General features: G+C 46.5%; 1 protein-coding gene across 3 annotated transcripts in view; it reads left to right on the top strand.

The window, feature by feature from the left end:
- Positions 1-696: 696 nt before the first annotated feature.
- The window catches only part of LOC146073931 (matrin-3-like), a 42,541-nt gene continuing 20,405 nt past the window's right edge, over positions 697-22,832 (top strand). For 2 of the 3 annotated variants that reach the window (XM_083181515.1, XM_083181513.1), the window contains exons 1-5: positions 697-860; positions 10,566-11,590; positions 12,805-12,866; positions 16,253-16,279; positions 16,585-16,712. In XM_083181515.1, the coding sequence (XP_083037641.1) occupies positions 10,715-11,590; positions 12,805-12,866; positions 16,253-16,279; positions 16,585-16,712 (1,093 nt within the window). In that variant the 5' untranslated portion in view covers positions 697-860; positions 10,566-10,714. The remainder of the gene's footprint in view (positions 861-10,565; positions 11,591-12,804; positions 12,867-16,252; positions 16,280-16,584; positions 16,713-22,832) is intronic. The other variant, XM_083181514.1, reaches the window with a different exon arrangement.

Raw genomic sequence — 22,832 nt, 5'->3', positions numbered from 1 at the left:
CTGCTCTCTTTCAAGCCAGCTCACTCATTGAGCTGGCTTGATTCCACCGCAACCGACTCATGACGTATATATACGTCATGTGTCGGGAAGGGGTTAATTGAATATTGTTTTCTGAAATTCTTGGTAGCAAACTTTGCACCTATATTGACAAGGGGTGCCTTGACAAATATTCTGATAATCTAGTGTGATTTCGCTAACTGCATAATGCTGACTGACTACACTAACTGCGTAAACTCCGGTTAGGAGCAAACATACACACAGTCGCAGACACAAGCTGACTACGCTGGCCGTGGGAACACTATGCTGATTCTGACAGGGACACTACGCTGACTACATAACTGCCGCCGTGAAACTACACAAGTACCATTTATTTATTTATTTATTTACAGTTTCTTATATAGCGCAGAAGATTCCGTTGCGCTTTACAATTGTATGCATTTAGATCACATTATATTTTCAAAATGTCGATAGTAAAAAGTATCGATCGGATGCCACAAGTGGGTCATACCATCGATGTATGTCCCCTAGATAACAACAACAATCGATGGGAAACATCCCAGAGGCTGTCTCCTAGTATGCTCTCTGTATGCCGGCAAGTAATTGTAATGCAGTCACACAGTGTACTCTACATAGCAAGCTGCAAGAGCAAACTCTGATATTACACGGCCAGGGTTACGCCCACCTCATCACGTGTCCTCCTCCTCCTGACCCGGATCCGGAAGAGGATACCTCAGGTGCCAGGGCAGACGATTGGATCTAGACACTACCATTGTTGTGTCTGCGCGGCGGCTATATCGTTTCGTGTGAGGCGGTGTTGCTGGAGAGGAGCCGGGGTGTGTGCTGCCCGTGATCGGGGACAGGTGAGGGGGACGTACAACTCCGTATACGCCGCGGCCTATCATTGGCCCCTACACACGCTGCCCCTCTCCCCGGGTTCCACCTGCTTCCTCAGCAAAATCCATGCTGTAACCCGGGTACCCACTGCCCCCAATCCCCTGTCATTATTTACCAGTCTCTCCTGCTTCCTCACACACACTCACCATCCCCTGTCATTATTTCCAGTCTGTTCTGCTCCCCCCCACCACACACACTCACTCTCACCACCCCCTGTCATTATTTACCAGTCTGTCCTGCCCCCACACCCAACCTCTCTCATCCCTTACCTGTCTCTCCTGCCTTCATGCCCACATCCCCTCTGGCCCCTTACTAGTATCTCCTGCCTTCACGCCCCCATCCCCTCTGGCCCCTTACTAGTCTCTCCTGCCTTCACGCCCCCATCCCCTCTGGCCCCTTACTAGTCTCTCCTGCCTTCACGCCCCCATCCCCTCTGGCCCCTTACTAGTCTCTCCTGCCTTCACGCCCCCATCCCCTCTGGCCCCTTACTAGTCTCTCCTGCCTTCACGCCCCCCATCCCCTCTGGCCCCTTACCAGTCTCTCCTGCCTTCACGCCCCCCATCCCCTCTGGCCCCTTACCAGTCTCTCCTGCCTTCACGCCCCCCATCCCCTCTGGCCCCTTACCAGTCTCTCCTGCCTTCACGCCCCCCATCCCCTCTGGCCCCTTACCAGTCTCTCCTGCCTTCACGCCCCCCATCCCCTCTGGCCCCTTACCAGTCTCTCCTGCCTTCACGCCCCCCATCCCGTCTGGCCCCTTACCAGTCTCTCCTGCCTTCACGCCCCCCATCCCGTCTGGCCCCTTACCAGTTTCTCCTGCCTTCACGCCCCCATCCCCTCTGGCCCCTTACCAGTCTCTCCTGCCTTCACGCCCCATCCCCTCTGGCCCCTTACCAGTTTCTCCTGCCTTCACGCCCCCATCCCCTCTGACGAGGCTGAAGTTGGCTTCCCCTCTGGCCCCTTACCAGTCTCTCCTGCCTTCACGCCCCCCATCCCCTCTGGCCCCTTACCAGTCTCTCCTGCCTTCACGCCCCCCATCCCCTCTGGCCCCTTACCAGTCTCTCCTGCCTTCACGCCCCCCATCCCCTCTGGCCCCTTACCAGTCTCTCCTGCCTTCACACCCCCCATCCCGTCTGGCCCCTTACCAGTTTCTCCTGCCTTCACGCCCCCATCCCCTCTGGCCCCTTACCAGTCTCTCCTGCCTTCACGCCCCCATCCCCTCTGGCCCCTTACCAGTCTCTCCTGCCTTCACGCCCCCATCCCCTCTGGCCCCTTACCAGTCTCTCCTGCCTTCACGCCCCATCCCCTCTGGCCCCTTACCAGTTTCTCCTGCCTTCACGCCCCCATCCCCTCTGACGAGGCTGAAGTTGGCTTCCCCTCTGGCCCCTTACCAGTCTCTCCTGCCTTCACGCCCCCCATCCCCTCTGGCCCCTTACCAGTCTCTCCTGCCTTCACGCCCCCCATCCCCTCTGGCCCCTTACCAGTCTCTCCTGCCTTCACGCCCCCCATCCCGTCTGGCCCCTTACCAGTTTCTCCTGCCTTCACGCCCCCATCCCCTCTGGCCCCTTACCAGTCTCTCCTGCCTTCACGCCCCCATCCCCTCTGGCCCCTTACCAGTCTCTACTGCCTTCACGCCCCCCATCCCCTCTGGCCCCTTACCAGTCTCTCCTGCCTTCACGCCCCCCATCCCCTCTGGCCCCTTACCAGTCTCTCCTGCCTTCACGCCCCCCATCCCCTCTGGCCTCTTACCAGTTTCTCCTGCCTTCACTTCTCCCATCCCCTCTGGCCTCTTACCAGTCTCTCCTGCCTTCACGCCCCCATCCCCTCGGACCCCTTACCAATCTTTCCTGCCTTCACGATCCCATCAATTCCAGGCTGGTTAATCTATTCTAATTCTAGCAGTCAGGAAAGGCATTAATAGTAATGATGAGGCCAGTTATAACTCTTACATAGTGACACTATTGTTTTTTTGTTTTTTTTTTTGTCTATAAGTTAGAGGTTCCCTAACCCGGTCTTCAAGGCACCCCAATGGTCCTGGTTTTAAGTTTATCTGTTCTTGGCCACAGGTGATTTTAATCAGTACCTCAGTCAGTTTTATTAAACCGTCTGTGCTGCGCCATGGATATATTTTAAACATGGTCCTTTGGGCTGTGAATGCTATATGTGTATGTACTAACATCCTATTGTGCCTGTTTTGGTAATCTTTAAAATCTGGGAAATATATTTTTTCCCCTATGTCAATCATTCCTTGATGTATTGGTAACAGTGTATGTGGCCATAACCCTGAGGTTGGTTGGTTCACTGCAATAGTGCAAGTCTTGATTGTCCTGGCTTTTGGTCTGCATTAATCCTGGTTACAGTATTTTTATTGACTTATTAGCACACCAGTACTTTGTCCCCTCATAATCTGATGGTTATGACGGAGGGACTTGAGAATTGTAAATTTAACCACAAGCCTGCCTGATGCCTTGTTCTTATGCTGCCCATACATATGTGCGATCAGATGCGATGGGACATAGCATCACATCTGATCGCATCAAGTGGTGCCCAGTGCAGCACCCAATGTCGCTGGACATCGGGTGCTGGAGGGGTGGTTTCGGCTGTGAAGGCGGGACCGGAGCTGGGGACCATAGCGGTGGAGCTTTCAGGCAGCAGTTGACTTTGAAACACTAGGACGGCCCTCTGATTGGCTGAGGCCGCTGAGAGAGCGCTCTCTCAGCTAATCGGCGGCCTCACATTCAGGCGGCCGCTGATTGGCTGAGAGAACGCTCTCTCATCTGCTACCGCCATGCCTCCCCTGCTGCTGCTGAGTCCCTCCGGTCGCCAGTAGTGTTCCCGCTAGGCTTATTTCACAGGGCACTGCGCCCTGCCCCTTTACAATCTGCCGAATCCCGCCCTGCCCGTTTTTGCCCGCCCTGCACAGTTAATTGGTGCTGACAAATTACTGTCCCTCCCTGCCTGCTGACAGTGTATGCCGCTGAGCTCGGCAGTGTGTGAACACTACTAGTACCCCAACTCAGCCCCTAGCCACGCTGACAGTCCCCTGGCGCGGTGACTAGTGTATGCTGCAGCGCTCAGGACTCTTCTCCCTCAGCCCTGCAGTCTCCAGCCGCGCTGACAGTCCCGCCCTCCTCAGCCTGAGGCGCGGTGACTGACAGCGTACTAGTCCTGCCCTCCTCAGCCCTGCAGCGCCGGGTATACGCTCCCTCAGAGCCAGCGGCAGTCTCCATTACTACTGTAGATCAGCAGGGGGCTGGGGCAGCCGTTTGTCAGCACTTCTGGGCTGAAATCCACTGCCGCCTGGCAGCATTAGTGCTGGAGCGCGTGCTCTGTGTCTGTGACTGAGAGAGGGGCTGCGGCGCAGCTACTGTTAATAGTGCCCCTAACAAAAATGGCCGCTTGCCAAAAGGAGAGCTGCTGCTCATGCCCAGCAGCAGCCCCTCCTCCCATGGTCCTTGCGGAGTCAGTCTGATGACTCCAGGAGCTACAGACACGCGACTTACCCCCACGCTCCTCAGCACACTGAGTAGAGCAGCAGCAAGCAGGACACACCAGTATCCTTCCTTCCCCTGCAGTGACTTAAGACACGGAGGCACACTGACTTCCCTTCTGCTTGATGTCACATGTCAAGTACTGGCAGCACCAGATGCTACCCTACACTGCACAGCCACCCAACTTCAATCTCCAGGCCTGTCTTGAGTGAATGACAGACGTTATGGGCTGCAGTGCTGCTGAAATGTGGATACCATATGCTGCTGAGAGTACATTTTAAAAAAGGTACATAAACTATATATTTTGATGAAGCCTCACACTGTGGTGTGTGTGTGTGTGTGTGTGTGTGTGTGTGTGTGTTTTTATACACACACACTTACATATACAAATTTCTGGGAGTACTGGTATACTGTGCACCTGCAGCAATGGGTAATAAACATGTACCCCGCCCTCAGCCCGTGGCAACAAGCATGTAAACCCATGGCATCAAGCAAGAAACCCCTGGCAACAAGCATGTAGGGAAGCAGCACAGCATAATATGTAATATGCATTACAGTGTGTGGCATAATGTGTAATGGGCATCAGTGTGAGGTGTCATGGGCATCACAATGTGATGCGCAAACTGTAATGGACATCACGGTATGAGGCATAATGTGTAATGGACATCACGCCATGAGGCACAAGGAGTAATGGGCATTATGGTGTGTGGCGTAATGGGAATTACAGTGTTTGGTATAATGTGTATTGGGCATAATGGCAGTGTCAATTTTTGGCGCGCGCCTTCGGGGCGCAATGTCCCAGTTGTCACTATTTTACAGAAATTTGCCAGGCCCTGCCATGTGTAATGGACATAATGTTATGTGGCATTATGTGTAATGGCCATTCATGTGGAATGGGAATTACTGTGTGTGTGGCAATATGTGCGATGGGCATTATGGTGTGTGACATTATGTGTAATGGGCATTACACATTTTTTTTAGTTTTAATCTGGCAGCACACAATCTAGTCAATAATAAGCTTTTTGTGAAGAGGCTTTTATTTATTTTTTATCTTAACTGGGATGCTAGATTAAAGTATTAAATGTGCCTTCCTGACTGAAAAATGTGCCCTCATAATTGAAAATTGTGCCCTTCCCGTGGTCAGCACCCTGCCCTAAAAAATTTCTAGATTGAACACTACCCAGTATTAAGGTACCGGCTCCTGGACCCGCCGCTGATTGCATTTGAGCAATCGCATGTGCAGCTCATAATATCTATCGATGCAACATTCGACAGCGTGCCTGTGCATCGCGTCGAATGTCAGCTTAAAAATGCATGAAATCATTGGATTTATCGGCCAGATGTGGCCGAAATCGAATGATTGCATTTGATATCTCACATATGTATGGGCAGCATTACTGTTATCTGTTTTGTACTAGTGAGTGTTGTTTGTACAGTACATACAACCGGGTTTCGGAAGAATGGTAGAGATGGAAGCCCATCCTCCTAATTGCAAGATTATATATACCAGTTCTATGTAACTTGCTTGTAGGCAGCAGGAATGCAAGGCAGCAATGTGGATTTTTGCTGTGTTTTTGTATGGAAGAGGATGAGATTGGGCGATGGATGTGAGGTAGTACCACAGGCTGTAACATTGCAGAATCATGGGGGTATTCACTCAATTTGGAGGATTGCGATGGCGGCTGGAGCAGTCTTTTGGGAAAGGTTGGAGGGATTGTCTGATAGGGAGGAGGACAGTCTTACGAGACAGTGCTGCAGTTCACTTATGGACAATATATGCTGGAGGGCAGAGTTGGGACCTCTAAAGACCAGATATATCAGATATATTATTTATATTTTAAAGAAACTAAACATATTATATAACAAACATTGAGAATTGATCTCAGTACTATGCTGGCCTTTAATGTACTTCATATTTGTCTAGCTTATTATGGATAGAGCAGGGCTTGACAAATTAAAAAAAAATCTAGGAGCCAGGATAAAAGTGTAGGAGCCAGAAAAACAAGTAAAACCATAATGCCTAGTACACATGTCACACACCCATTACATATTACACCACATGCCACAATGCCCATTATGCCACAGGCCGTAAAACCTATTGCATATTACACCACACTATAATGCCCATTAAATATACCACATGCCGTATACCACATGCCCATTACTAGGTAAACCACACACTGTAATGTCCATTACATATACCACACACCGTAATGCCTATTACACAGTAAACCAAACACTGTAATGCCCGTTACACATTATGCTACATGCTAATGCCCATTACATATAATACCACACGCCGTAATGCCCAGTATATATTATGCCACATAAGTGCCGCTTTCCCATATGCTCATTGCTATGGGTTTCTTGCTTGATGCCAGGCATGGGCAGATCGAGAAAAATAATGAGGTGGAGGGCACCATTACAGGATAGTGGAAGATGGAGGCAGAGATGGACAGGGAGAGGCAAGGGTGACCAAAAGTGGGTGAAAAGGATAGAGGGTGTCATAGAGAGGATAATAAGCAGTAAGTGACAAGGAGACCGTTGGAAAATAGGTGAAAGGGAGAGGCAGTGCGTGGCAGTGTGAGAGAGGCAGAGGGTGAAGCAGGCATCACTGTTGAAGCGGTCCACGTTCTTCTTGCCGCTGCAGTATTTGCCACAGGAGGTGTCGGCAGTGCTGCTAGAGGGGGACATGCAGACGGCGCTGGAGCTCATGCAGGTGGTGAACTGATGGGGCAGGGAGGACAAAATGTCGCTGTCACTTCACTCGGGCTCCTGCTGGAGCTTGGCGCTGGCCGGGTGGCACTGCGGGGCAAGCAGTCCACTGAGGTAGTCTGCATGCACTCCGCCCCATAGCGGGGCTCCCTGCCGTCAATAATTCAAGCCACCACTCTGCCCGGGGGTTCTGCTTCCTGGCAAATCTGATCGCCAGGAAGCAGATGCTGGTTGCCCAGGCAACCTGGCCCCCGGGTTTTGTCGAGCCCTGGGGTAGAGTAAACTTGGACTGATGAGTTCGTAGACCAGTCCGTTTCAGCATCTGTAACTATGGGAGTCTGAGTCATGTCACATTTTCACTTGCTGCTGAAGCAGCTTGTCTGTGTCCATGTGAAGCTGTCACATCATCTTTGTCTAGTTTGGGTCCTCTGAATTTTAGGCTATGCAGTTGTCTACGTGTATTTGGATGCACCTCTTGCACCTGGCTTGGTTGTGCTAGTGTGCGTTTATAATGCTGCTTCTTTCACAAGCTGTGGTGCAGTTGCATTGATGCACATAATCAGAAGGGAGAATATCTGCATTCAGTTAATTTTCACGCACTTCGGAACAGACTCCGATGTGTGCGCCACTTCTGTCGGTTGTGTATATAATTCAGCAAATGTTTGCGGTGCGTCAAGAATTGATTACTCTGTTTGGATTTGCCTCCCCCCCCCCCCCCCTTCCCCCTCCCCCTCCCTTTCTGTGCCTACAGTAATGTTGCTCATTTCTACTTCAACACAAATATATTTTTTATGTTCACTTCCAATATATATATTATTTCTGGGCTGCTACATTCTATCTTTGGGTTCCACGTTTGTCTCTGGCCTTATTTGCTTCAGCTTTCATTAATTGAATAAACATGGCTTCAGGTGTATATACATTGTGTGTGTTTTCAAATATAAAAAAAAAATGTAATTACATGGGTGCTATTGAAAAAGTGTAGTCTAGCATAGGACTCTTCCGAGGATGAAAACAAGAATTGTTTTAGACCTTTGTTTCACTTTTGAACGTTTTGTTTAAACTTGCAAAGAATGGCTTGCCGGTATGGCTTTTCAGTGTTCCTCCTTATGCTGGAGACAGGTGAGGCCTCTATTAACCAGGTCTGTTTGAAGGGAAAACACAATGCAGTTATGCCCTGGGGCTCATTACATCCAGTTGGTGCCATAACACTGGATTTTAGGATTTGGGATCCTTCACACTGTTCTTCTTTTACATTGAGGTAACTGTTTGTTTGCACAGTCTGCCACAAGGCTCTGTGGGAACAGCTCTTCATGCCAAAAATATATATTCTTATATCCAGAATCAATGTCTTGCCGTTATGAAGCTCTCTGGGTTGGAATTGGGGGCTTTCACTTATCACTCATGTCCATCTGTCCTCTCCTTTTCCTCTTAGAATGACCCCCCCCCCATCTTAACCTGTGCACCTTCCCTCATGTTATCTCTTCATTTTTATATGAATGAGAATGGATGCTCTCATGCCATTATCAGCAGCAAAACCATTGTCCCTACAGTCTGGGGGGAAGGGGTACCGGATGACTGACTGACAGTCGGGATTCCGTCAGTCATTACACAGATGTCGGAATCCCGACTGTTTAAAATCCCAACACTCGGGATCCCGATGGCCACCGGCTATTCTCCCTCGTGGGGGTCTATGGCCCCCATAGAGGGAGAATAGAATAGGTGGCGAGCTTAGTTTGGCGAGCACAGCTAGCCCGCAAGGGTTTTTGTTGTGCTCCCCCCCGCTGTCTGTCGGGATCCCGATGTCGGGCTAATGAATGTCGGAATCACGACTGTCTGTGCGCTATTCCAATGCCCGAGGGTAGGATATGTTCAAACAATTCTGCTTCAACTCGGCCAAGTCAGTCTCTGAACAGGATTTGGTTTGTGCCCAAAGGATGCCTATCATGTGAGAATGGGTATGGGTCAACATGCTTAAGGTCGACACATGCGTTATGTTGACATTGGGTAGGTCGAAACTATCGACATGGACACCATATCGGTACACCGCATCCTAACATGACTCGCTGCGCTTGCCATGCTTTTGGGCACGGTGCCTCTCTACGCTGAGCACCCTATTATATTCTCCCTCCAACTGGACGTGAAAAACCCATGTCGACCTAAGGGGTGTCTACTGAACGACCGTATACCATGAGAATAATCTGGTGTTTGTGGGAGCCTCACATTATGATTATGAAAAGCATACGGCCCCTCTTATTGCAGAGCTCTGGCATTGTAGTGCGGCAATGGGCAGCAGGTGGCTTTTTGGTAGTTAAAGTAGTAGTAGTAGTAGTAGTAGCACGTTTATTTATAAGGTGTAAACAAAAAACTAATTTAAGTTAAATTAATGTCAGACTCTTAAATTGCTGATAAAATGAATGTGCAGCCTCCACAAGGTTGCCTATCTCTTCTGTTGATTCTAGTCACCAAATTTGCACGGTATATGGGCTTCTGCTCTACTCCAGATTCTCCTTGTTTTGGTTTGATCTGGCACATGCAAAAGCTTTTTATATGTTTATTTCCAGACTACCATGGTAATGGCATGCAATTGCAGAGGACCCAGGTCCCCTCTCCCTCCCCAACATCAGGTCTTAGAACACTATCCTAATAGCCCCAATTAAATTTCCGCCATTAACGTCTGCTTTTATCATTTGAAAAATGGACCTTTGATCGGGAGAAAACACATGGAACTGGGGTTAAGTCCCCGTTTTACTATTATTGTTGGTCCCCTTCAGGAACTCCAGAATGGGGGCTAAAATGCAAACCTATTAGTAGTGATGAATTGCCACTGGTAATTGGATATCTTCATTAGTGTGATAATATTTGAGTGATATTTCTACTGATTACTGTGCAGTTGTATATTGTTAAAAACCATTCCTTGGATGCGTGTCTGTGCTCTTACTGCTACTATGGCTGGTGGAAACTGATCCCACTTGAAGATGGTCCTACACCCTTAGTGACTGTATTGACTAAACTTCTAAAGGGTTGTTTTGCCAGAGAATGGCATTTGACTTGAGAATATCTTGTGCAAATTCTATTGTCCGCTTCTCAAACAGTCAACTCTTTGGGTAATTGTACTAACGGGTAATTGAATGTGTCCATTTCAAATCCTTCGTCTTGAGCCCCATCTAGAACATGTTGAGGGGCACCATATAAATGATTAGTCATGTAAATTTGAACCTCACAAAAAATCCATTTAAATGTTAAATCTCATGTTTAGCATTTCAATAAATCTCATATTTGCCTTCCATTTTCCTCCTCTGATAATAATCTAGTCAGCAACACTTCAGTTGTTGCTGGGTTCTTAGGATTAAATTACATATTTTTGGGGAGGAACTGTTGTATTTTTAGAAATGTGTTAACAGTTTAACCCTTTTTTTTATATATTGTATTTCAACTTGTGTTTGACTAAAATTACTTGTTTTTCTACAGAATTGTTTGGCGTCTTTCTGATTTAAAGAAGATCCCTCGAATCGTCTTTAAAGTTACCACATTCTTAAGTGTATACTTGTTGTGGGACATTCTCCTTTTTTTATTTGCCTTTGTTTTGTTTTCGTTGTGAACCAAAGGATAGTACTACAATGTCCAAGTCCTTCTCTCATTCATCCTTGAGCAGAGACATGCCTTCCCATAACAGACGTGACTCTTCAGGAATGAGTTTTTTCTCAGCTAATCAGTCCTTAAATCTACCATCCAGTCTTGGACGGATGAGCCAAGGTTCAGGGCGCTTTTCCGGTTTGATGAACCCCGGTTCCATCTCTAAGATGAGTCAGCAAGGCTCTCATGGCATGCTGTCTTCCAGTTCCTCTTCTCAAAGCTTGCCGTCTATATTCAGCCTTGGTAACCGACCCGCTCCCCCTTTATCTTCTCAGCCTAGAAGGGAACCTGATCAGGCCAGTAAGATTTTGTCCAGTTTCGGTCTTTCCTCTGGGGACTTGGATGAGTTGAGTCACTACCCGGAGGAGAAGATCACTGCTGAAAATTTGCCACAGATCATTCAGCATCTTAAGAGGAGGAGGTCAGAAAATATGGCTTTGATAAGTTTAAGAGAGAGGTCTTCCCGAGATCCTTTGAGAGTTTCTAGTGATGACTGGGATGACACAAGACCCTTCAGAAGAGAGAATTTTAATGATCGTTCATCAGGTCTCGACTCTGTGGTCGACTACGACCATGGGAGCCGTTCTCGAGAACCTGCTTATCGCGATAGACTAGAGTTTGAAGACCGCTTAAGAGAACGGGAGAGGCTTAGAGAAGACCGTTTCCTATCTGATACGTCTTACCGTAAGGTTGATAATGACTATGAACCCATGGGCTACAGCCAACCGCAAGAAAGATCTGTCTTTGGAAAGACCAGAGGAATGCCTTCCAATAGAAATATTGATGATTTCCATGGACTTTCACCTAAAGACTATCCTCATCTCTGTTCTCTCTGTGATATACCAATTTACACCAAGCAGGTGAGTTATTACCAGCTCAATTATCTCTTGTTAATTTGAATTCCCAAGTCTCCTAATCTTTGTATTTTTCACAAAACACTTAGTGGTTCATTCTGTCTTTTAAGAAAAAAACAAATTAAATTATTAAGTTTCTTAAGTTAGGCAACAAAGTCACGCTTGGTGTGTACCATAAAAATATATATTTCATATGCCTATTGTCATCCGCCGAATAACTGGTCTTTGTCTCAAACCTCAGACTTCCTTTCCGTTTTTTCTCCTCTTATTATCCCCTAATAGTGTTTTATTACACATCAGAAACCTTTTACGCACAGGCCTTTAGTACGCATGCAGTCATCTTGCTAATGAGACATTCAAATTGTGGACGCAAGCTTTGATATAGGACTTAGTTTTAATCTTTAAATACATGCAAAGCAATCCTCTTCTGACTCCGATCTGACTATCTTCCCCATACAGGCCTGGATAAATCCCAGGAATGACATGGCTAAAATATGTAAAATGCACATTTTTTTTTCCTTCTCTCTCCCAGTTACTTTGAGTACTACCTATACACTTTAACCTGCCTCTTAAAATCATCCAAATGGCTACTCATCCAACATCGCTCTAGATTTATCTTCGAAGGGGACCAGGTTACTGGAATCTGGTCAGTCTCATTTGTATAGAAGGTTCAAGACGAGAAATTAAGACCGTGCAGAAGTCAAGTTGCTATGGGCACTTATATGAATGGCGTGTTTACCAGATATGGAGGGCTTCACATGGGTCAAACATGTAATTAGTCATCCTTTGAAACCAGCTTTTGCAACATATTCCGAAATTCAGTCATACGGTCCGCTCTCGTGCAGCAGTGGAACAAGCTCATCAAACCTAGTTGCCCTTGTTTTTTTTGTTAGGGGGGGAGGTAATTGGGGTCCATTTCTGTAATTTTTTTTAAAATCTGGCTCTATTTTTACTTTATGGTGCTTGGTTTCCTCTCACTTTATTGGGCAGCGTGATTTTTCAGTAGGTTTCTTAATTTTTTTTAATTGTGAGCCTTAGTCAAGCAAAGTGGGATGTTTGACAAGTGGCAGAACCATGAAAGACTCATTGCTTGTAATAGTTTTTCATGTGAAATGCTTTGGAGGCCCGAACTCTTTGCTTCCCAGCTTACTTGTTGGGCGGAGCCTCCTGTGTGTAACTTTTTAATAAGTCTGTGATACTAATTTTTGCCGTTCTTGCAGAATTGGAATGACCATCTTAGCGGCCGTGCGCACAGGAAACAACGCCTGCTGCTGCTTGAAATGTATGTCAAGTATTTTTTGCATTCTTTCATGTGACTTCATTTTATAATGTGTTTTGGAATAATGCAAGTTGGCGGGGGAAGGAGGGTGGGTATATTCCATATAATGTGCCGTAGCGATCCGCTGCTGTGTATTTGGTCTCTGACTAATACCTTAATCCTTATCGTTAAGCACCTTAATTCCTATTGGAGAAAGTGTTATACAGGTTGAGTAGCCCTTCTCCAAATATCCGTAGTCCAAATTATTCCGAAAACCATACATTCCAGGAATAGGTATGTACCACATGCTCTAATTGCTTGCGGTGTCCCTTAGCACTGTTCCCATACCAGACCAAAATACAGTATGTCAAAATGCTTTCTCTGACACATTTGTAAATCCTGATCAAGTTTGCCTTGGAGAAATTTGCTGTCCGATTTTTCCTAAGAAAGAATAACTGCTGCAGTGCCTTCCTCGTCATAGCTGTAATATTAATAATAATAATGCCTTCTTTTAAAATCTGTAACTCTCTCTACTTCCAAATCCTTAATAAGGGCGCAGTCCTAAACGACCACGGCGTCTAAAGTCAATCATAATCTCCTTGGTTTTTAGCCAGATTTAACACTAGACCAGGGGTTCCCAATCTTTTTCGAATCACGGCTCCCCAGAGTATCAGAATTTTTCCGCGGCACCCCTAGGCCCCCCAAAAAATATATAAAATGAAGTAGATTTTGTTTATGTAATTCTTAGGTGCAGTTATGTGTTAAAGGGCATGATTTGCTTCTGATTGTACACATATTGTATGATTGGCAGCCACTAGCACTGATTTTGTCCATATATAATTGATCATAAATAATTTGAATTGGTCCTGGAGCACCAACCCGTGGCACCCCTGCTAGTGTCCCGAGGCACCCCAGGGAGCCACGGCAGACAGTTTGGGAACCACTGCACTAGACTTTTAACTTTACTCCATTTAACTAATCTATCCACCTCATCCCATTTTCGCCCTTTCCTCGCCATCCGAGATAAGGCCCACCACTGTAGTTTCATCTGCAAATTGATTATCAAATTGGTATCCGCCTGCGGGTAAGTCATGAGCGAATAAAGTAAATAAAAGGGGACTTAAAAACACATCCCTGGGGAGTACCTGTGCTGATCCTAGTTACTGAAGACCTCAAACTACTTGGCCTATTCATCAAAAAGTCCAGAATCCAGTTACACAGGATTACCGAAAAACCTGGGTTATGCAATTTAGTTAGTGATACATTTGGGAGAATATGTGTTGGGCTTCTCTAAATGAGTGAGGGAAGGGTGAGTCGCAGACAAGAGAGCATCCTCTGTTGACCTTTTTGACTTCTAAGCTTATTGAATATTATCAAAGCCATCTGGTAACTGACTTTTAATATATGCTAAAACATTTCAGTATTAGGGTAGTCAAAGCAATTGGTCAAAAGTCATTAAGACTTACCACTTTGTTTTTTGGATGGGCACAACTGTGGTTGATTTAAAACCTATCAGGAACAATACCAGAATCAACTTTGTTGGCCATGTATGCTTGCGCACACTAGGAATTGTTTGTGGATTTACAGTGCAGCATCAAGCAGGGATGGATGAAGGGGGAGGGGGGGGGGGGGAGGCATTACATACATTACATTAAGACATTACGGGTGAGATTTAATAGGATGAGAGAGCCAGAAAGTGAGAGACCCGTAGAGAAATCTCCAGCCCTTCCAAAGCGGCAATCATCCACACCGCAAAATCAAACTGGTTTTCTAATGTGAATGATCGCCGCCCCCAAAAAACTGGAGCCCCCCCCCCCCTGAATCTCTCATTCTATCAAATCTCACCCTACATGTGGGGAACATATGCCCACCGAGTTGCACAGTGCCTAGGCAGCCATCAGCGGCACCACTGGTCACTGCTACAGCCCGGTAGGTAACATTAACCAGAGACAGTACAGTTATCACACAGGGAACACATACCCACCGAGCTGAACAGTGCCTAGGCAGCCATCAGCGGCGCCACTGGTCGCCGAAACAGCCAGGTAGGTAACAATAAAAGCAGAGACAGTACAGTTATCACAGAGGGAACATATTTGGCTGAGCTGCACAGCTCCTAGGCAGCCATCAGCAGCGCCATCTTGATCATGCTGCTCAAAGGCAGCAGTAATAATATTTGTTTTTATGAACCACTTTTCTTCCAAAGCTGACACACCCTGCCAGCTTGTTGCTGGCAGGGTGTGCGACCAGCGAAGGTACAGCATACAGTAAGAAACAGTAAAACAAAGACTAATACATACCAGTTGACATATTAAATATATGTAAAGATCATGGGTAATTCACCGGCATAGCTCTTCAGAACTTTACCCGAAATTCCATCGGGAACAGCTGCCTTCCTAGGATTTACCCACAACAAACTATTCCTCACCTCTTACTCGGAGAGAACAAGCATCGGTTCCTTGTCCAAGAGTGGTAGTTTTAGATATGTTAGACATATTTGCCCTGTCAAATCTAACAGAAATTCCTCCACCAGAGAAGCATCAACCAAACTGAGAGCAGGACTAATACTCATATCATTAGTCAAACTATGAGTTCCCCTCCACATGTATATTTTCTGAGTGCTGCAGGGTTAATGCTGGCAACCTGCCACAGTATTACTTCATGCGTGGCCCAAAATAAGTGTCATGCTTTATCTAAATTGGCTTGGTTTCCTATGGTCTTGGTAAGTGTAAATGCTGTGCAGCAGTCCGGCAGTGAATTGACCACTTGGGAGTGTAGATCTTTGCTGTGACCAAATAGACCCACCATGGTGTTGCGTGATCAGCCAACGGGTTCCCAGTTTTATCTTATTCTACCTATAGTTTTCCTTGGTACTTGGATTCATGGTTATAGCTTGTGTATCTGGTTCCACCTATTTCACCTTTTCGCTCCCGGTTCCACAGAGAACAAGTTTATGATCATGGCAGCTTTATGTAACTCTGGCGCCATTCTAACCCAGTTGGGGGGTGGCAGCTTGTGCACAGTTAAGGCCCACACATTGGGTGATTTTTTTTTTTTATTTTTTTTTTAGCTGAAAGCAGCTTACTAACCGTTTGATCTGCTTTCAGCTCAAAAGGTGTCCAGTGCGTATGGCCTGGCGGTGAGCGGTGATCATTGCTGACCACTGCTTCTCATCTGGTATTACCAGCAGATGAGGGGCGAACGGCTTTCCATAGTGTCATGCTGGAAAACCATCCGCCCCATGGAAAATCGCTTAGACGGGCGAAGATTGCTCAGTGTGTATACAACTTTACTGTTATCTTATGCCAGAGTGCAGCAGACCAGAGAAGGATCCACAATCATCCTACCTGTGCTTTTCTTTCTATGTTATCGGTCAATGACCAAAGTAGTAATCGATCTTCTTCTTTTTTTAGATATCCAGAATGGAATGGACATGGATTGTAAGTATGAACACAGCAATTCATCACACGCCTAATGCCAGACATGTACCGTTTTTGATTACTTTCTGCCTTTTAACAATCCTTTGAATTACAATTCATTTAAATGTAGAACTATATGTACACTTTTGTACCAAGGAATGGCGCTCACCTCGGGCCTAGCGTAGTAAATCAGACTGCGCATTTGCCATGTTTTTGGTTTTCGTTGCAGAGCTAATATATTGCTGTGGACATTCTAGATGGATTATTTACTATAAAAATGTCTGTATACAATGGCTTCTGTTCATCGCACAATAATATTTTTGCAGGGGCGATTCCTATATGCTGCACCAGTCCACAAATCCGGGACCAGGGATTTTGGGACCTCCACCTCCAGCAGGAATGCATATGGGAGGCGGTCCCGAAGGTCGACGTGGAGGCCACAGGGGTCACCTAGGTGTGTGGGGGCTTAATATATTAACTGTGTAATTAGCAGTCTGTTCCTGTATACCAGGGGTGGCCAAACCTGTCCTCAAGATCTACCAACGGGCAACCTAACTGGTGCACAGCTGTAGTCATTACTGTCACATTTTCAAGAAAGAGGTATTTTACTAAAGGTGAAATAACAGGCGCCTTAATATAGGCTGTTTCTCAAAGCAGCTGCTGGGGTATAGGGATAGTCAGTCCCTATATAGAGAACAAAGACGAAAAATACAAAGAAGCAGCGCTGTGACACAATGAATCAAAAACACAATTTTACCAAATGAGTAATTTTATGTAATAAAAATTAGTGGTTATCTTAGTATATATTAAAAAACATAATAAGGAACATACATAACTTATACAATAATGGGTTAAAAAACAAGTAATATATATGCCTCACTCACAGGATGGATATGAAAGGTGCCTTTGATAAAGCTACAGCCAGTAGTGAAACGCGTTAAGGGTAATTGCCTCAAAATCTCCAGGATTGGATTTGAATTGATTTGCAGCTGGTTTGGTTTTACCTGCACCTCCTCATCTGGGCCGCCCCAGCAGTAGTCCTCTGGCCCCTTCATGGACCCTCAACCCTTGACACCCCTAGGTGACCACTTGCATTGGTTACCCCTAGTGGATGGGTTCCACCTACATTGATTGATTTTCTTCCAACAACCACTGGGATATCATTAAATTCAAGAGGGACAACCACGTCTGAGGGCCTTTTTATCCACAACTCCTCCAGGGGCACCAATTGAGAGAGCGCATCACTAGAGAGGACCTGTGATTCCATCTTTACCCAGATCTTCTCAGGGCAAATGCTTCCTCACAGCATCCTCCAGCGGCACTGAACTGAGGAACCATACTAATAGTGAGGACCTGTGACCCCCTCATCCTCCCCCCACACCAACCAATAACAATACCCACCAACCGTAACAAAACTGGTGAAGTGCACTTGCCTATAATCATTGACTACCTTTGTGAGTGAGGCATATATATCTTGTTTTCTCCTTCATACTTCATGGCAGCCATTACATTGGGTTCATCCCTCTCTCCTCTCCAATTAGACAGGTAGTTTTTTTCCCCAGGATCCAGCCCCTCCTCTATATAATCTGGCACCTCCCCATTGACCATAGTCTTTTTCCTGTCTCCTTCTGTCTGTGACAGGTAGTTAGTCAGTCTTATCTTTTCTTTTTACCTAGGCCTGGTAGGCTGGTTATGCTACCGGGGACCTGGGCGGTCAGGCTGGCGGTGCCTTAAGCCTGTGTATGTCCAGGGCCGGGTGGCAAGGACTTTAACCTGGTAGCCCATGGCGTTCCCCATCCCCTCCCGCTATGGTAGTCGGCACGCGCGTCAGAGGAGTTGTTACCTGGGCGTCATGTTCGTCTGCCCTGGCTCCCGGTGGTCCGGTAGGTGGTGACACCGGCGTGTGCATTAGTGTCACGCTGGGTCAGGCTCCCCCGGCAGCTCCGGCACTCTGGCTGCGCAGGATGGCGGGCGTCACTTCCGGCGGATGCACGCGGCGTGCGGGTCACGGCCGCGTGCGTTCCAAATAGCCGGAAGTACGCGCCGGCTGTTGCTACTTCCGGCAGGGAGGGGAGACGCCGGTCTGCGCGTGCAGTATCCATTTAAAAGCGCCTGGTCGGTGTTACAGGCGCTGGGCTGTTACTTACCAGGAGCCTGATCATGGAGGATGCCTCTCAGAAAAATGTTACACCGCCGCCCAGGTAAGTCCTCTTATGGAGGACAGGTTATTTCATTTTTGTTTACTTTAGCCAGATAGTTAGTATCTTTCTCTTTTTTGTAGTGTGCCTTCAGTGCCCAGAAAGAAGGTGGCTAAGACTAAGAATACTAAAGTCTGTCCAGGATGTGATAGAGCTTTTGTTGGAGAGACAGTTCTATGCTTAGAATGTCTAACAAAAAAGGATGTTGGAATGAATATATCAGCACAACTAGCAGAAATGAGAGACTGGATGAAAAATAATTTTATTTCTAAGGAGGAATATACAGGGAATAAAAGGTCCAGGTCGCAGACTAGCCTTGATAAAGATGATGGGGATATGTCTGTGCATGATTATGTGGACAAAGAGGCGTCCGGTGGATCATCAGCAGAGTCAGGCGAAGTGTTGGAGGACGAGCGCCTATTTAATGTGGAACTGGTAGAAGCAGTGCTGAAAAATCTTTATAGGACACTTAACTATAAGCAACCGGTAAAGTCTGAGTTTGATGCATTATTTGAGGATCGATCAAAAAAGGGGAGGTCGTTTCCGGTGCATAAAGTGGTGAAGGACATCCTAACTAAGGAATGGCAGGGTGTCGATAAGAGAGTAGGGTCGACTAAAAGAATTCAAAAAATGTTTCCTATTGAGGATGAAGAGTTTATTAAATGGTGTAATATACCTAAAGTTGACGCGGCAGTGTCAGAAGTGACTACCCGTACTACGATTCCTCTTGAGGATGGTGCGTCACTGAAGGACGCAATGGATAAAAAAATGGAAAGCGCTTTGAAGAGATTGCATATTTCCTCCTCAGTCTCGCTAAAATCAGGAGTGGCCATGGCCTCGCTCTCTCGGGCGCTTAGGATTTGGTGTTCTGCCCTACAGGAAGACCTACAGGAAAAGGTTTCCCGTGATCAAATCTGTAAAAGTCTTACCCAGATTCAGCTTGCGGTGGACTATATGTGTGAGGCCTCTCTAGATGGTCTGGATTTTGCAGCGAAATCCCTGTCTTCAGGGGTGGTGGCTCGTAGGGCCTTATGGCTTAAATCATGGGCGGCAGATTCCCATTCAAAGAACAAACTGGCAACGTTGCCTTATGAGGGTGCTTTCCTTTTCGGCAGTCGTCTGGATCAGATGATTCAAAGAATGTCAGGTGGTAAATCAGTAAGATTGCCACAGGATAGAAGAGGGAGGTTTTCCTTATTTTCTTCTAGACAGGCGTATAGACAGGCCAGGCAGGTCGGTCCGGGATAGATACGCTCAAGGTACATCCAGAGCCTTTTTTCGACAATACATCAAGAAAAAAGGGGAAAATTCTGGAACCACACAAAAGCAGTGACGGTGGTCCCATGGTGGAGCAAGCCCCGGTAGCAGGAAGGCTGTTGGGTTTCGCTCGCATCTGGGAACAAACCGTCCGAGACAGATGGGTTCTGGAGGTGGTCAAGACTGGCTGTCATCTGGAATTCATGTCGAAGCCAAGAGTGGCAAAGTTTTGTGTTTCAGAGCTCCCAGTTTCGAAGATAGAAAGGGAAGCTCTAAATTTAAGTTTAAAAGGACTCATCACATCAGGAGCAGTGGTGAAAGTCCCAGACGAAGAGAAAAGGTCCGGTTTTTATTCCCGTCTCTTCATCGTCAGCAAAAGTTCTGGAGGTTACAGAACTATATTAGATTTAAGAAAATTAAATTTACGCATAAGGAAAAGAAAGTTTCACATGGAGACTACAAAGTCTATTCTGATGGGAATAAGAAAGAACGATTATATGGTCTCCATCGACTTAAGAGACGCCTACTTCCATATTCCCATTTCCCCACACGACAGAAAATATCTGAGATTCTGCATAGGTCACGATCATTACCAGTTCACTTGCCTGCCCTTCGGCCTCACCTCGTCACCACGGGTCTTTACCAAGGTTCTAGTGGTATTGATAGAAGAACTGAGAAAGAAGAAAGTCATGATATGGGCATATCTCGACGATCTATTGATTGTGGCACCATCAGAAGAAGAGGTTATAGCAGCAAGAGATTACACCGTTCAGTTTCTTCAGGATCACGGGTGGCTGGTGAATTGGGAGAAAAGCTGTTTGAAGCCAACACAGAGTCTTCAGTTTTTAGGGGTTCTGGTGGACACTGTACAATTCCAAATGTCCCTGTCCATAAAGAGGTGCGAAAAGATCCAACAACTAATCTCGAGGATATACGAGGAGGATCGCATACCACTCAGGTCAGCAATGAGCCTTTTGGGTATGATGGCATCTACGGTGGACATAGTCCCATGGGCCAGATGGAGGATGAGGCCTCTGCAGTGGTTCCTTCTGGGTTACACAAAAAGGCTAGTGCCGCTGGAAAGAAGAATAAGAATTCCAGATTCAGTGAAAGATTCTCTAGTTTGGTGGGAAGCCGATCAGCTAATGCCAAGAAAGTCCTCACTAGCAAGCCCCCGTTACAGGGTGATCACCACAGACGCCAGCGCCATGGGTTGGGGGGCTCATGGTCTGGGCAAAACATGTCAAGGTCTATGGTCTCCCCACGAGTCAAAGTTTTCCTCCAATCACAAGGAACTAAGAGCCGTGTGGAAAGCGATAAGATTCTTCAGCGAAGATATCAAGGGTGCGCACCTGCGCATTTTCTCGGGCAACGCTACTACCGTCTCTTATGTTAACAGACAAGGAGGTACACAGAGTCACGTGCTCTTAGAAGAAGTATGAAACATCATGTGTTGGGCCGAGGAGAATCTGCTGTCAGTATCAGCATTGCATGTACTGGGGGAGGACAATCAGCTCGCAGACTATCTGAGTCGCACAAGCGTGGTTCCAGGCGAATGGGAACTGAAGGATTCAGTTTTCCAGAGAATAGTGGAGCAATTCGGTCAGCCAGAGGTGGATCTCATGGCTTCAGCAGTCAACAAGAAGCTTCCACAATTCTACTCTCGATACCCGACTTGGGGGTCAAGTGGAGTGGACGCCCTGTCTCAGAGATGGGAGTTTCAACTGGGGTACGTGTTTCCTCCAATTTCTCTCATTCACAGAACATTGTGGAAGGTCAGAACGGAGGGGGTCCAAGTCATAGCCATACTGCCCTACTGGCCAAGGAGGGCTTGGTTCCCCATGTTAGAGAGCATGGTGATTTGCAGGCCCAGTATTTCTTCCGGTGACTCAAGATTTGCTCAGGCAGGGCCCAGTCAATTGTCAAGAACCTCACAAATTGAATTTAGCGGCCTGGAAATTGAAAGGCGACAGTTGAGAGACAAAAATTTATCCCCAGAAGTTATAGAGGTACTTCTCCAAGCAAGGTAGAAGGTATCATCGGAGGTTTACTATAGAATATGGCGAGTGTTCGCGACATGGTCAAAAGGCAAATTCAATTTCCCTAGAGCGAACATACCACAAGTGTTACAGTTCCTTTGTGATGGGCTTAACAAAGGGCTTTCGGTGTCTACACTCAAGGTTCAGATCTCGGCGCTGAGTGTTCTACTGGACAAGAAACTAGCAGAGCATAGTTTAATTAAAAGATTTTGTCAAGCTATTAAGAAAATTCGACCTAGGGTTAGGTCAATAGTCCCCCAGTGGGATCTTAACTTAGTCTTGAATGGACTTATGGAGGCTCCGTTTGAGCCGTTGGACAGAGCTAAGTTAAAATTCCTAACGTGGAAAATGTTGTTTTTAGTAGCAATAACTTCAGCGAAGAGAGTGGGAGAGATTCATGCACTGTGTATTAAAGAACAGTATTTGAAGATTTTCCCGGATCGGGTGGTACTGAGGACCAGACCGTCCTTCCTACCCAAGGTGGTTTCCTCATTTATTTTAAGCCAAGAAATTATTTTGCCTTGTTTTTTCCAAAATCCTCTGACGAAGAAAGAGGAAAAATTGCATACATTAGATGTCTTGAGGGCTATCAAGATATATCTGCACAGGACAGCGGGGTTCAGGAAGTCAGAAGCATTATTCGTGATTCCCCAGGGGGCGAAGAAAGGATTGGCTCCGTCAAAGCAATCAATGTCAAGGTGGCTAAAAGAAGTAATTGCATTCACTTACAAGAAAGTTGGTCGTGAAGTTCCAGAGGGTATTAAGGCTCACTCAACAAGGGCAATGGCAGTTTTCATGGGCAAGAGAGGCCAAAGTTTCGGCTAGGGAGATTTGTCAAGCAGCCACCTGGTCTTCCTTGCATACCTTCTCCAAACATTATGCTTTGGATGTCTCAAGTCCTAATTTCGGAAGTGAAATTCTTAAGCAAGTCTTGGCTTGAGGTATAGTATAACCCACCTTACTGCTTTGGTACATCCCAATGTAATGGCTGCCATGAAGTATGAAGGAGAAAGCAAGGATTATACTCACGATAATACCTTTTCTTCGGAATACTTCATGGCAGCCCAAAAAATTTGTTGC

The sequence above is a fragment of the Crinia signifera genome, chromosome 4 (assembly GCF_055691185.1).
Source record: "Crinia signifera chromosome 4, ASM5569118v1, whole genome shotgun sequence".
In the NCBI taxonomy this organism is placed as follows: Eukaryota; Metazoa; Chordata; class Amphibia; order Anura; family Myobatrachidae; genus Crinia; species Crinia signifera.
Note: the sequence above shows the minus strand (reverse complement) of the source record. Positions and strands in the feature narration are given on the sequence as shown.